At 38.6% G+C, this 15,462-nt stretch overlaps 1 protein-coding gene across 1 annotated transcript in view; it reads left to right on the forward strand.

Annotated features, from left to right (window-relative positions):
• Nucleotides 1–4,009: 4,009 nt before the first annotated feature.
• Nucleotides 4,010–15,462, forward strand: part of F9 (coagulation factor IX) — a 34,371-nt gene continuing 22,918 nt past the window's right edge. The window contains exons 1-3 of the mRNA XM_037052622.1: nt 4,010–4,110; nt 11,570–11,733; nt 11,922–11,946. Of these exons, the coding sequence (XP_036908517.1) occupies nt 4,023–4,110; nt 11,570–11,733; nt 11,922–11,946 (277 nt within the window). The 5' untranslated portion in view covers nt 4,010–4,022. The remainder of the gene's footprint in view (nt 4,111–11,569; nt 11,734–11,921; nt 11,947–15,462) is intronic.

A 15,462-nucleotide genomic window follows, 5' to 3' on the forward strand; every position in this document is an offset into this window, starting at 1 on the left:
CCATGCAGCAATATTTTTACTGATATGTCCCCTAGAGCAAGGGATATAAAGGAAAGAATAAACAAATGGGATCTCATCAAAATTAAAAGCTTCTGCATGGCTAAGGAAAACAGTATCAAGATACAAAGAGAAGCAACTGTATGGGAAAACATATTTGCCAATGACACCTCAGACAAAGGTTTAATCTCCAAAATATACAAAGAACTCACTTGACTCCACTCAAAGAAGACAAGCAACCCGATTAAAAAATGGGCAAAGGACTTGAACAAACATTTCTCCAAGGAGGACATACAGAGGATCCAGAGACACATGAAAAGATGCTTGATATCACTAGTTATCAGAGAGATGCAAATTAAAACCACAATATGATACCACTTTACACCAGTCAGAATGGGTTTCATAAATAAAGAAACAAACAACAAGTTCTGGAGAGGTTGTGGGGAAAAGGAGACCCTAGTTCACTGTTGGTGGGATTGCAGACTGGTACAACTACTATGGAAAATAGTATGGAATTTTCTAAGAAAACTAAAAATGAACATGCCTTTTGACCCAGCAATTCCACTCTTAGGAGTATATCCTAAGAACCCTGAAACACCAATCCAAAAGAACCTATGCACCCCGATGTTCATAGCAGCACAATTCACGATAGCCAAGAGTTGGAAGCAACCTAGATGCCCATCGGTCAATGACTGGATCAAAAAACTATGGTACATTTACACAATGGAATTCTATGCTGCAGAAAGGAAGAAGGAACTACTACCCTTTGCAACATCATGGATGGAACTGGAAAGCATTATGCTGAGTGAAATAAGCCAGGTGGTGAAAGACAAATACCGTGTGATATCAACGTTAACAGGGATCTAAACAAAACAAACAAGCAAGCCAAATATGACCAATGACACTCAAATACGGAACAGGCTGACAGGGTCCAGAGGGGAGAGGGGAGAGAATCATAGGGGAAAAGGGGATAGACTCACATGAACAAATATAAAGGACACATGGACAATAACTAAGGGTGGGGGGTGGAAATGGGAGGGAGGTGGGGAGCATGGGGCGGGGGGCGGGCAGGGTTGGGAATATAAGACAGAAAGCTGTACTTGAACAAGAATTAAATTAAAAAATTATTTTTAAAAAAAATTACAAATTTTACCTGTGTAAAAAAACCACTTAAAGACAAATACCATATGATCTCACCTTTAACAATAACTTAAACAGCAAAGCAAACAAGCAAGCAAAATATGACTGAAGACACTGAAATTCATGACAGGCTGACAGGGACCAGAGGGGAGAGGGGAGAGAGTTTCAGGGAAAAGGGGAAGGATTCACAGAAACTAGTATAAAGGACACATGGAGAATAACTAAGGGGGGTGGAAATGGGAGGGAGGTGGGCAGCACGGGGGGGGGCGGCTGGGATGGGAGTGGGGGACAGAAAACTGTACTTGAACAAGAATTAAATAAAAAATAAATTTTTAAAAACCCACTTAAGAAGATGAAAAGACAAGCTACAGTTTTGAATACAATACTTACAAACCATATATCTGACAAAGGACTCATATCTGGAATATATAAAGAACTCTAAAAATCTTGGGGGGGGGGAATGCAGACAATTGTACTTGAACAACAATAAAATAAAAATTAAAAACTTAATTAAAAATTTTAGAAACTGAAAAAAAAAGAACTATAAAAATCCAACAATAAAAAAATCAGTATAATTGGAAAGTAGACAAAAGACCTAAACAGACATTTCACTGAACAGGATATGCAGATGGTTAATAAGTAAATTATAAGGTGTTCAGCATCATTAGTCATTAGGGAAATACAAATTAAAACACAATGAATTATTGCTACATGCTTATCAAAATGTCTAAAATAAAAATAGTTCTATAATAACAAAAGCTTTCAATGTATGAGAAACTGAATCCCTCATACATTGCTGAGGAATGTAAAGTCGCACAGCCATTGCAGAAAATAGTTTGGTAGTTTATTTAAAAAGTAAACATTTAGCCCTGGCTGGTGTGGCTCAATGGATTGGGCATGGGCTGCGAACCAAAGGGTCACCAGTTTGATTCCCAGTCAGGGCACATGCCTGGGTTGCAGGCCAGGTCTCCAGTAGGGGGCACATGAGAGACAACCACACATTGATGTTTCTCTTCCTCTCTTTCTCCCTCCTTTCCCCTCTCTAAAAATAAATAAATAAAATCTTTTAAGAAATAAAAACTAAACATTTAACTACCATATGATCCAGCAATTGCATTCCCAAGCATTTATCCCAGTGAAATTTAAGTTATATCCACAGCCTGGTTGGGTAGCTCAGTTGGTTGTAGCATCATCCCATACACCAAAAGGTTGATAGGTTTTTCTATTGTAAGCAATGTGCTCTAAACATTCATGTACAGGTTTCTATGTGGGTGTAACTATTTTTTAAATCCTCAACTGAGGATATGTTTTATTTATTTACTTGGTTGTTATTTATTTTTATTTTTATTTATTTTCTAATCCTCACCCAAGGATATATCTTTTGAAAATTTTTTATTGTTTATTTATTTTAGTTTTCTTTCTTTATTTATTTTTAATTTATTTTTTAAAATTTCAATCTTCACCCAAGGATATCTTTACTGATTTTAGAGAGAAAAGGGATAGAGAGAAAAAGAAACATTGATGTGAGAGAGAAACATGGATCACTTGCCTCCTGCATGTGCCCTGACTGGGGATCAAACCCACAACCCAGGCATGTGCCCTGCTCAGAAATCAAACCCATGAACTTTTGGTGTATGGGATGATGCTCCAACCAACTTAGCCACCTGGCCAAAGAACCAAATTACTTCTTAAAAATGAAGGTAGCCCTGGTGTGGGGGTGGATTGAGTGTTGGTCTATGAACTGAAGGGTGGCTGGTTCAATTTCCAGTTAAGGTACGTGCCTGGGTTGCAGGTCAGGTCCCAGTTAGAGGCACACAAGAGGCAATCAGTAAATGTTTCTTTCATAGATCTTTCTCTCATATATTGATGTTTCTCTCCTTCTCTTTCTCCCTCCCTCCCCTCTCTCTAAAAATAAACAAATAAAATCTTAAAAAAATGAAGTTAAGATGGAAACATTGTCAAATAAACAAAAGCTGAGACAATTCATCATAAGAACATCTACATTATCAAAAATATTAAAGAACATTCTTCAGAGTGATAAAAATTATAATACATTGAAACTTGGATCTATACAAATGAAGAATATCATAATGGCAAATATATGACTAAATATAAACTTTTTTTTTCATTTTAAAACTTCTTTGAAAAATCATTGATTGCTCAAAGTAGAAGTAATGATATTATATAGGGTTTATAACATGGAGAAATAAAATGTATCACAACAGCACAAAGAACAGTAGGTAAATGTTGGTATAATGTTATGAGTTTTTTATATTACATATGAGGTAGCATAATATATTACTATATGGTAGTCATTTATTTTATATACATAATACATACATATATTTGTATACACATACATTCACACATAAATACATGTATTCTGAGACACAGTCTATAGGATTCACCATATAAATACATGGCATGACAAGTTTATAAACTCCTCACTGTGAGAAGGAACACAAAAGATCCACCAGGTAACTCAAGATATGTAAGTATTGAGGGTGTTTTAAGGATGGTGACAGAATGCCTTTGTATGTTCCATCGCTTTATAAGACAGTGGTGTTCCTTGACAAGCATAAGATGGACTTCTCTGATGAATTTTGCTGCCAGAGCAACGGTAGCCATATCTCCCCTTATTTTAATAATGTGTCACTTCCTGCTTCAGTCTCAACTCAGCCACAGGGACAAAAGTCCATGGAATGTGAATGAAGTTTAATGGTGACTACTGCCTATTCTCTTCACTTAACCCAAGAAGCTATTGAAAATAGCCCAAAGACCTACTGTGGGAGATGGACATTGCTTCCCAGAAGTAAATACAGCTCAGCTTGTACTTTGGAACAATTGGTGAACCTTGCTGCTTGCACAATCTTCTAGCAAAGGTTATGCAGTACCTGAACATGATCATGGCAGAATCACCAGGCCTCGTCACCATCTGCCTTTTAGGATATCTACTCAGTGCTGAATGTACAGGTTTGTTTCCTTTTAAAAGATACATTGAGTATGCTTGTCTTTTAGATATATAATGTCTGGTGCTGTCTTCTTTACTGAATAATGAATAAGGATTTGACAGCAATACTTAAGATTGTGGTAGTCAGCATGTGTGTTGGCAAATACTGGTTCTCTGGTAGCTGTGTCTCCTTGGTATTTAAAACTAAATAGATTTGCAATGCTTATGGTACATTTTTAATGGATACTGTTGGATTTAGGATTTAACCATGTAATTCCTCTTAGAAAACAGTCATCTCCTTGGTTAAAAAAAAACCTTAAAAGTGGGAAAATGCTTTAACATAGAAATAGCAGAATATGGAGAAAAAATTAACTGTCATTTTGGTTATTTTTACTCATCACTTTGAAATCAAAAAGGGAAACATTAAAGCCGCAAAGATGCTTTTATCTGCACAAAAATTTTGATTTTAAGATCTGTGATGTGTTTCAAAATTTTATAACTATATAATAAGGCATGCCTTTAATTCTTTAAATGTATAAAATTATATGCCTTCAACTTAAAGTTTTAGTTAAAACAAAATTTTCATTAGTAAGTTGTTATTTATCACCAACATTTTTCATGGATTAGAAAGAAATTATTTTATCTCTGACTCTAAATATCTCAGAGTTAATACATGAGAGAAGTAAATACTTGAGCTCTTAGGAGAGATGAGCCAGTCGAAGAATTGACATAACGTGTAGAAATTCATTTATGCAATGTGTACCACTTGTTTTTTCACAGCCTCAGTGACTTTATGCACTGTCCCCAAAGGAAAGCACACAGGAAAGAAATTACCTCATTTAGACAAACAGCATGTTCTCACAGGAAGCATTTATCACACTTAATTGTCAGCCTACTATAATCAAATCTAGTCACTGACAGTGCCAGGATCAGGGGTGCCAACCTTAAGGGTCCCCAGAAAGCCGACTGGCCCTGTGGTTCCCACTCCAGACATGATGTCAGACTGAAATGCAGAAATAATGATACAAGAATGCAAAGGTTAAATCAAACTAGCCAAGTGGGTAGAGTCCAGGAATATAGAAATGTAGCTGGAAAACTCACAAAGCAGGACATAAAGCTAAGCCTTTCTCCTCAGTATGAGATCAGCAGGACAAAGGACCCAAGGCCTTCCTTCAGGATAAGTGGTGAGATGATGGAGATGTTAAGAGGGCTGCTGACCCCTTGAAGAACTCAGATGTTGGGGAAAAGGACAAAGAGGAAGAAAAAAGAGGAACTGGGATTTCAGAGCTTGGGAAATCATGACTAAAATAAATAAACCTGAAAAAATTAAGATATATGATCCTCAAACAATATGAGGAGAAAATAAATGTGATTCTAGAGTCAAAGAAAAAAGGCCCTTGAGGAGAGATGCAGGGGACTTTCCCTAAGGGTGGACAGTATTGAGGCAGCACTCTCTGCTGCTGTTAAATTGGGATTGACTTCTAAAGGCAGTTCTGATGAATGATCTACCGAGGTGTTGCATTTTCATGACTGCTGCCCTTAGGTTTTATTGCATCAATTTGGATTTTGAAATCAAAACTATTCTGTGAAACCAATTCAGGTTTGTAAAGTACATGGGCCAAAACTGTCTTTCATTCAGAATGAATGAATGAAATGAATGAGAGAGAGCGTCAATCCACGCACTTTAGAAAACTTTACAAAACCAAGTGACTACTACTATGCTGCCAGGTACTGTGGCAAGGTACTAGGGACATGGGGACAAACCAGACTCCCCTCTTTGGCCTAAGGCACCATAAAATCAGGAAACACAATTTAATATAATGGGCTAAAATGTGCACCAGGTGCTAAAGGACCATAGAAAATGAAATACATAAACCGGGGAAACACTTAACAGAGAGATAATATTTTGAGCTGGGCCTTAAAAATGAATAGATTCACCCTTGAATGTCTCATCTAGGGCATTCTAGGCACAGAGGATCACTCATGTGCAAACATCCAGACCCACAAAGAAAGTGAAGGCTTTCAATAACTCATTATGTTTTGAGTGTTGAATATGACAAGTGAGGCAGGATACCAAGGCAGGGCCAGGTAATCAGACAATAAAAGCCCTAAACTAAAGAGTCTGGACAATAGAAAGCAATGTAGCCCTGGCTGGTGTGGCTCAGCGGGTTGAATGCCAGCCTGTGAAGCACAGGGTCACTGGTTCAATTCACAGTCAGAGCACATGCCTAGGTTGTGGGCCAGGTCCCCAGTAGGGGGTATGCGACAGGCAACCACACATTGATGTTTCTCTTCCTCTCTTTCTCCCTCTCTTTCCCCCTCTAAAAAGAAGAAAGAAAGAAAAAGAAAGAGACAGAGAGAACAAAAAAGAAAGAAAGAGAATCTCAAAAATACTCCCTTTAGAAAGCCATTTGGACTCATCAGAAGTACAAACAAATACCACTGATGGCTGATTTTGGATACTCAGGCTGGAAACATTATAATCAACTGTCTGAGGCAGGGGTAGCAAGACTACAGGAGACCAATCTTGAGGCTACTGTAATCATCCAGGGAAGGCAGGAGGGCTGGAACATGGACATTACCTACATAGACAGAGGAGGAAAAGGAATTCAAGTAACATTAAGGAAGTAGAAATGATATGACTTAACCATCTGGGTATGGGAAAGGAACAGGTTTAGAGAAAGTGTACTGAGTATGTCCTGGTCATTTTATGTGATTACTGGTCACAACCTAGGGCCTGAAAGCATGAACTGTGCATCTGACTGCCAGAGTCGGAATCCTGGCCTGACACATTACTATATTACCTGGGGCAAACTACTGGACTTCTCAGAATCTCTGTTTTTCTCAATTCCAAAAATGAAATGACAGTGCCTATCTCATGAGACCATTGTGAGTATGGAATGAAATAATGCTAGCAAAGCACTGAGTACAGTGTAGAACACATCAGAAGCATTATATAAACATCAGTGCTCTGTCATATTGCACTGTACAGTTAGGAATATGGAATTCAGAAGATGTATCTGACTGGTGATGAATATTTGGAACTCACTGTCAAATAACAGTAGTTACAGCCATATGATGATAATCCAGGAAACGAACATGGGTGTTGTGTCACTTAGTATAGTGCTTGACAGTAGTGAGTGTTCAGAAAATTGTGTTGAAAAAGCTAGGGGTGTACTAGGGTGAGGCAAGCAAGGCTAGTTGGACATCAGTATACTTGTACACACTAAAAGAGAGTGCCTCCTTCAATTTTGTGCCCTAAATGCCTTGTTTACCTTACCACAGTCCTGGCCTTGGCAAGGATGGATAGCATGAAAAGGAAAAGGGCTGAAGCTGGAGCCTGGGGAACTCTGAACATTTTCAGGGCAGGCAGAGGAGGTGAATTAACTGATTCAAGTGGCAGATGAATAACAAGAGTTAGAGCAAAGAGGAGAACCAGAGTAGAGTGATTTCATGGAAAGAATGTCCTGAAAAGGGAAAGATCAATAATTAGGAATGTTTCAGAGCAGTCAGGAAATACATAAACTCAGAATTATCCTTTGGGAGGCCATAGCTGATCCTGACAACAGTCATTTCATTACATGACAGAAAAGAAGGGAAGGAGCTAAAGAAAAGATTATTAAAGACCTAAAGGGAATTGAGAAAATTCTGAGACGGTGTAAGTTTCACAGGTTGACATACTTAAGACCACCTACATGAACACAAAGTAACCTGCACAGCAAATTCAGAGTCACTTCAATTTGAAATCCAGTTCTATTTTCAGGGAAGGAAGGGAGGGAGGGAGGGAGGGAGGGAAGGAGGGAGGGAGGGAGGGAGGGAGAGTTGTTTGTCATAACCAACATATGAGGGGGCAAACAACCTAGAATTATCTTCTGGAGGTTGAGGCCCTTGTAGTACAGGCTTCCCCGACTAGGTGAGTGTTCTAGGAACCCATCTGTACCAGTGTACCAGCTGGCATTGTTGTGAGAGGCTGAATTTGGGCTCAGTGAATTGTTTTTAAGAATCTTTCAAACTGCTTGCCCATTTCAAGATGGGTGATTTGAGTACACCTGCCAACACTGCTAACTGTTCAGCAGTTTTTGACCACAAGCAGCATTACCTCTGTGCACCACACACACTCCACCTCCATTCAACTGATCTCACCCTGAGCAACTTTTTTGTTGTTGTTGTTTCCTAGACGAAAAGAGTCCTCACGGGTAAACATTTTGCCAATGTGTAAGAGGTAAAACAAAAAATGGCAGAAGCACTAAAAGGCATCAAAATCATTTAATTCAAAAACTGTTTTGAACAGTGGAAAAACATCTTGATAGGTGTATTGCATCAAATGGAGAGTACTTTGAAGGTGACTGAGGTTTAAACATGTAAAAGTAAATATACATTTTTTTATAAATAAATTTCAGGTGTTTTGCACCCCCCCCCATATACCACCCTACACATATTATTATCTCATGGATCCTGTCAACAACACTTTTCAGGTACATATTTGTATTATCCTACTGGTAAACCCATTTTTCTTTTTTTAAAAATAATTTTTTAATTTAATTCTTGTTCAAGTACAGCTTTCTGTCTTATATTCCCAACCCTGCCCGGCCCCCACCCCATGCTCCCCGCCTCCCTCCCATTTCCACCCCCCACCCTTAGTTATTGTCCATGTGTCCTTTCTGCTTCTTCATGTGAGTCCATCCCCTTTTCCCCTATGATTCTCTCCCCTCTCCCCTCTGGACCCTGTCAGCCTGTTCCGTATTTGAGTGTCATTGGTCATATTTGGCTTGCTTGTTTGTTTTGTTTAGATCCCTGTTAACGTTGATATCACACGGTATTTGTCTTTCACCACCTGGCTTATTTCACTCAGCATAATGCTTTCCAGTTCCATCCATGATGTTGCAAAGGGTAGTAGTTCCTTCTTCCTTTCTGCAGCATAGAATTCCATTGTGTAAATGTACCATAGTTTTTTGATCCAGTCATTGACCGATGGGCATCTAGGTTGCTTCCAACTCTTGGCTATCGTGAATTGTGCTGCTATGAACATCGGGGTGCATAGGTTCTTTTGGATTGGTGTTTCAGGGTTCTTAGGATATACTCCTAAGAGTGGAATTGCTGGGTCAAAAGGCACGTTCATTTTTAGTTTTCTTAGAAAATTCCATACTATTTTCCATAGTGGTTGTACCAGTCTGCAATCCCACCAACAGTGAACTAGGGTCCCCTTTTCCCCACAACCTCTCTAGCACTTGTTGTTTGTTTCTTTGTTTATGAAACCCATTCTGACTGGTGTTAAGTGGTATCTCACTGTGGTTTTAATTTGCATCTCTCTGATAACTAGCGATATCAAGCATCTTTTCATGTGTCTCTGGATCCTCTGTATGTCCTCCTTGGAGAAATGTCTGTTCAAGTCTTCTGCCCATTTTTTAATCAGGTTGCTTGTCTTCTTTGAGTGGAGTCAAGTGAGTTCTTTGTATATTTTGGAGATTAAACCTTTGTCTGAGGTATCATTGGCAAACATGTTTTCCCAAACAGTTGCTTCTCTTTGTATCTTGATACTGTTTTCCTTAGCCATGCAGAAGCTTTTAATTTTGATGAGATCCCATTTGTTTATTCTTTCCTTTATATCCCTTGCTCTAGGGGACTTATCAGTAAAAATATTGCTGCATGGAATATCTGAGATTTTCTTGCCAATGCTCTCCTCTAGGGCTTTAATGGTTTCCCAGCTTATATTTAAGTCTTTTATCCACCTTGAATTTATTTTGGTGTATGGTGTAAGTTGGTGCACAAGTTTCATTTTTTTGCATGTAGCTGTCCAGTTCTCCCAACACCATTTGTTGAAAAGGCTGTCTTTACTCCATTTTATGTTATTGCTCCCTTTGTCGAGTATTAATTGACTGTAGAGAGTTGGGTAAACCTATTTTTCACTGAACCAAGTTAAGCTTCAAAGATTATGTGATCTCACATAATCTTTGTCAGGTTCTTATGAGACCTAGTGATCTCACAGGCAACAGATGGTAGATTGAAATCCAGAGGTGTCTGATCTGACTCCACAACTCTGTTTCTCCACTAGACCACACTGTAAATGGATGCAGACATAGATGATATTGTAGATGTGCCCAGGACCAAGCAAAAGAATCACCCAGCAGGGAGGAGGGCCTGGTGGAAACTGGGAGGCATCAATATATGGTGGCATCTACCTGTAGCACAGGAATTGTATCCCACGGTGCTCAGGTGCCTCAGAAGAGAAGGAAGGCACAAATGGCAGCACTGATCTAAGGGTTGGGATTGCAGGATATTGCAGCACTGAAGAGGGGGTGAAGGAAATGGAGAAAGTTGGCAGGTAAATCCCAAGGGTTATTTGCTGAACAAGAGAAAAGCAAGGTTGTCAAGAGACTGGAAGGGTCCCTAAAGTGAAGAGCTGCAATGAAAGTAGGGAAATATAGTTTAGTTTCTTTTTTTATACTTCTTTTGGAGTTAATGAGAAAGTAGTCCCAAAATGCCCTGGAAAGTTCATCTTAGAAGCATCTGGTCCTCTGAGATGGTGTCAGATAGTCTCTTGAAGAAAGAAACAACTCCAGGCAACTTCCTGAGTTCCTGTTATTAATTATAGATATAGATATAAATAATAGATTTGTATCTATTTATATATCTATAGAGGGAGACAGAGAAATAGGAAGAGGGATATTTAAGAGTGGGAGATTTAAGAGGGAAATTGGAAGAATTGGTTAGAGATCTCAGTCCTCTAGAGCTCAGGAGTGTCTCCACAGGCTAGGTAGTCACACCTAAGATTAACCATATCCTGAATCCCAGGGGAAGATTTACATCACTGAAATTCCTACAACACATGCCAACTGAAGGTGTTGTTGAGTCTGAAGATAAAAGCAATGAAGGCAGTGTTTTTTCTTTTAAATCTAGTGAGCCCCTGTGGTTGCGACTGGAGTTGGACCACAGTTAGGCTTCTGTTCTTCCAAGAGAAATTTGTTACAAAGTAATTTGGGCAACTGCATCCTTAAAACAGAGCCCTGTCATCAGGGTTGGAGGGAGGGGGTCGGCCACCTTGCAAGGATCTGCAATTAGCTATTTTCAAATGATAACAAAGCATGCAGTTAACTGCTTACTTAAGAACTTTCTATGGGAGTAAAAGACAGAAAACCGTACTTGAACGACAATTAAAATAAATAATTTTTTTAAAAAGAATACATTTTATATAACAAAAAAGAACTTCCTTTTTCATACAAAGTAAATTCAAATACAATGAAAAATCTGACCTTTTATTAGTGGAGCGCTCTTGACTAAAGGTAAAATTGAATTTTAATTCCTCAATCTCCATGTGTATACAATACCATGAGCACATCATAGATTTTTGGCTCCATTTCCCCAAAGATAAATTGGCTTTAAGATTCCCTATATTTTAAAAAAAACCCTTCCCTAAGAGTTGTATTTAATTTCCATGATATTTTCATTTTCATAAAGCTAAATAATAGTTCTTTCAAATTTCAGTTTTTCTCGATCATGAAAATGCCACCAAAGTTCTGAATCGTCCAAAGAGATATAATTCAGGTAAATTGGAAGAGTTTGTTCAAGGGAATCTGGAAAGAGAATGTATGGAAGAGAAGTGTAGTTTTGAAGAAGCACGAGAAGTTTTTGAAAACACCGAAAAAGCTGTGAGTATTTCCACAAAACATCCTTCAGATACAGAACAAAAAATAGTAAACCATTTTTAAAAAGACAAAAACTTCTTGTAATTTAAAAATATCTATACATATATGTGTATTATAAATGCTATAAAAGAGAAGGAATAAAATCCAAAACATTTTAAATGCCACCATTAACCTCTCCTTTTTCTTTATAGACTGAATTTTGGAAGCAATATGTTGGTAAGCAATTAATTTTATCTTCTAGCTTGCATATGAAACATTTGAGAATTATGTATTTTCTTTCTCTGTGCAAATATATAATATATTTTAACTCTGTCAAAAGGGCTAAATAATTTCAACTGTTTTACCCAAGATTGAAGGTGTTACACTACAGGTTTACCCCAGCATGAGAGACATCAGTTGGCAGATAAGCTTACTCCTCCCTAGGGCTTCAAAAAGAACATCATTCTACCTCAGGAAGCTGGAAGAAGAAACAGAGATTATTGCATCTGGGGACTGAATGAGGGTTTGCCATCCCCAGTAGAGAATCAGAGAATGTTGATTGACTTAAATGTTTATTGGTTAACCATCCTTCTTATGATAGTCTATAAAGCCCTCCACAATTGCCTAGACCTTCTCTTCCCATTGCCCCCCTCGTCTCATCTCCTACTGCTCCCCACCTGACACACTGGATCCCAGCCATCCTGGCCTCTCTGGTGTTTCTTGCATGCTCTAGGAATGCTTCTACTTTAGAGTCTTGGATCTGGCTGTTCCTTTAATGTGGAATGCTCTTCTGCTAGGTTTCCCTAGACTCACCACCTCACCTCCTTTGGGTCTACACCCAATGTCACCATCTCAGTGAAGTTGACCTTGATCATATATTAATATTCCAACCTGCCTCTCCATAACTCCTTAACTCTAGACACTGTATCCTGGTCTATTATTTTTCACACATAGCATTTTTCACCATCTGAGATATCATATAATGTTCTTACTTATACTATCATTCATTTTTCCCACCTCAATAGAGAGCTCACTTCATACTGGTAGGGGTATTCAATTTTTTTGTTTATTGATGTATTCCTAGTAACTTGAACAAGATCTGGTAAAGAAACACTGAGTAAATATTTGTTCAATGAATTTGCCAAAATGATGAAAAGTCAAAACTTTTAATTACAACCAAGTTTTAAAATCAATTTAAAATCCAGCAGTAGGACTTTGTAGCAGTATCAATTTCACAGGTTGACTTACCCAGGCAGCAAATTTACTGAGTTCCTTCCATTTGAGATCCAGTTCTATTTTCCAGATTCTGTTCTGGAGACATTGTTGGGATTGTTCATACTCTGCTAACTCATAATTCCTCCACTTTTGTTCTTAAATTATGGTGAAAGAAAAGATTCCCTTCATTTCATTTGCTTTATCTTCCTTTCCTTATTCTTGGTAATAAACACTACCAGGCCAATTCTCTACTGAGGTATTCCTGTAGTTATTAGTCTAAGTAAGTCTTCTCATTCTCTATTTCAACTATATTTAAAGTTTCTCATCTTGTGATATATTTTTAAAGCACACCAATTCCTACACCCCCCCTCAAATATTCCTGGCTGTATTTAAACTCCTATAATCCCTTCACTGACAACCCCCTAACCTGATCTCCCACCCCATAGCAGGGTAGGTCAGGACCTCTTAAGAACTGTATTTTTAAGTCGGGTTCCTGCCTTCTGATCACAGGCAGTGGTTACTCTATCTCAGGTAAAGATACCTCAGAAACATTCAGGACATGATTCTGTCACTACCCTACCACTTTGTCTATAGAAAAACACAAACAAGAACAAAAAAGAAAAAAGAATAACTGCATGCCTCTTTTCACTTGCAACAAAGATTCCTAATTCCCCCAAATAGACTATGCTAATTCTCACTGTGTGGGCAGTCACATACATCAGAGACACAGGCCCCTCACTCCCACTCCATTCTGTACCATCAACTCACCACATGAAGAGCCAGGCTAAGAAGGAATATCATTCAAACACCTGTTTGAATCACCATTCAATAACCAGCACCTGTCAAGTCCTTTACAGTTTACAGAGTACCTGTCACATTTAATCCTCACACCAGCCCTGGAAGCAAAGTATTATTAACCTCATTTCACAGAGAAGGAAACTGAGGCTTGCCAAAGTTTACCCAAATGGGCAGTCATGGAGCCCAGAAAACAATCCAAGCTCTCTAAGGCCCAATCCCTTGTCTTCACTATTATTCCTACCAGCCTTCAAATTTAAATGCAGTTATTTGCTAAACACCAACTTTAGTAGCCTTAAACAGGAACCCCTCTCTTGGCAACATCTTATCCCTTGTTGTCTTTGACCCCTACTGTCTGTGGCTTTGCCTCAGCCCAAAGTACACACAGACAAGCACCCCAAGGAGGACTAAATGCAGGATAAAATGACACTCATTTTAAAGATATGTCTCAGCAAAAGAGTTGCTGTGTAGCTGGCTGCAAGCCCAGACTCTTTCAGTGAAACATCCTAAATAATTCAGATCTGTTAGTCTATAATATAAAGTGCAAATGTGGCTCGTTTTTTAGACCAGTTCTGAACATCAATAATAATAAGCCAGATATAACATATTTTGTTTCCATGGAATTAGAACAAATTGAAGTATTTGTGCAAAAGCACATTGGATCAAGGGGCAGAGAGGACAAGGTATAATTTTTACAGCAAGCAGACTTTCCAGAGAGGGACTATTTCTGAGAAAGGGATATTAGTCTTTAATCGATGGGGCCTGGATACATGCTACCGACATAGGACATGACAGACATTTGGTGCTCTCCCTAGAACAGGATCACCATGCTAGATGACAGGGAGCTTCACTCTAAAGTGTGATTGATAATCAGGAATTATTTGCCCCTTTTCTCTCATTCTTTCATTCTTATGTCATCTTCAGCTCCCACTGTTTGGCTTCTCATGTACTGGCTTACCTATCTAGCTCCCATTTTTTTTCTTCAGAGCTATTTCTCTCAGCTCAAAGTGCATACCAGTCTACCTTATGATCCTATTCATCCATTTCTCCTGAAGCTGCCTCAGAAGTATGGATGGAGGCAGAGCTCTAAGAAATGAGACTTAAAGGTTCCCTTCTCATTTTGACCCTTCCCCTCTTGTCTATTCTTCCTTCTGTTTTCTTGCCACCAGTGTCTTCAAAGGTTTTCAAGAACTCTACAAAGGTTGAAACTGTAGGAAAGGTAGAAAGGAAACATAGTCAATCTGTACCTAAAAAGGAATGTTTTTCAGAATTTTTTCTCTTTTACTTCTTTGTATCAAAAGTTGTTTCTCTTGCCCTGGCTGGTGTAGCTCAGTGGATTGAGCGCGGGCCTGCGAACCAGACGATCGCGGTTCGATTCCCAGTCAGGGCACATTCCTGGGTTGTAGGCCAGTTCCCAGCAGGAGATGCACGAGAAGCAACCATACATTGGTGTTTCTCTTCCTCTCTCCTTCCCTTCCCCTCTAAAGATAAATTTTTTAAAAAGTTTTTTCTCACTTTACTTAGACCATTTAGGACCTAACTCATAGACAGAATACCTTTAAGAAGTAACATATGCTTCAGGCATCTTTTCTATTGTTTTGAACCATTACTGCATATTATACTTAAAAGTGAAATGACAACACAAGGAAGAAAATGCATTTTCTTCATGCCTAGGCCACCAATCCCTTGAGCAGAAGTACCATATGTTATCTGGCTGAGCTTGTGCAGCAATGTGATAGAACA

The sequence above is a fragment of the Sturnira hondurensis genome, unplaced genomic scaffold (assembly GCF_014824575.4).
Source record: "Sturnira hondurensis isolate 20B ecotype Veracruz unplaced genomic scaffold, ASM1482457v3 Scaffold0007487, whole genome shotgun sequence".
Lineage (NCBI taxonomy): Eukaryota > Metazoa > Chordata > Mammalia > Chiroptera > Phyllostomidae > Sturnira > Sturnira hondurensis.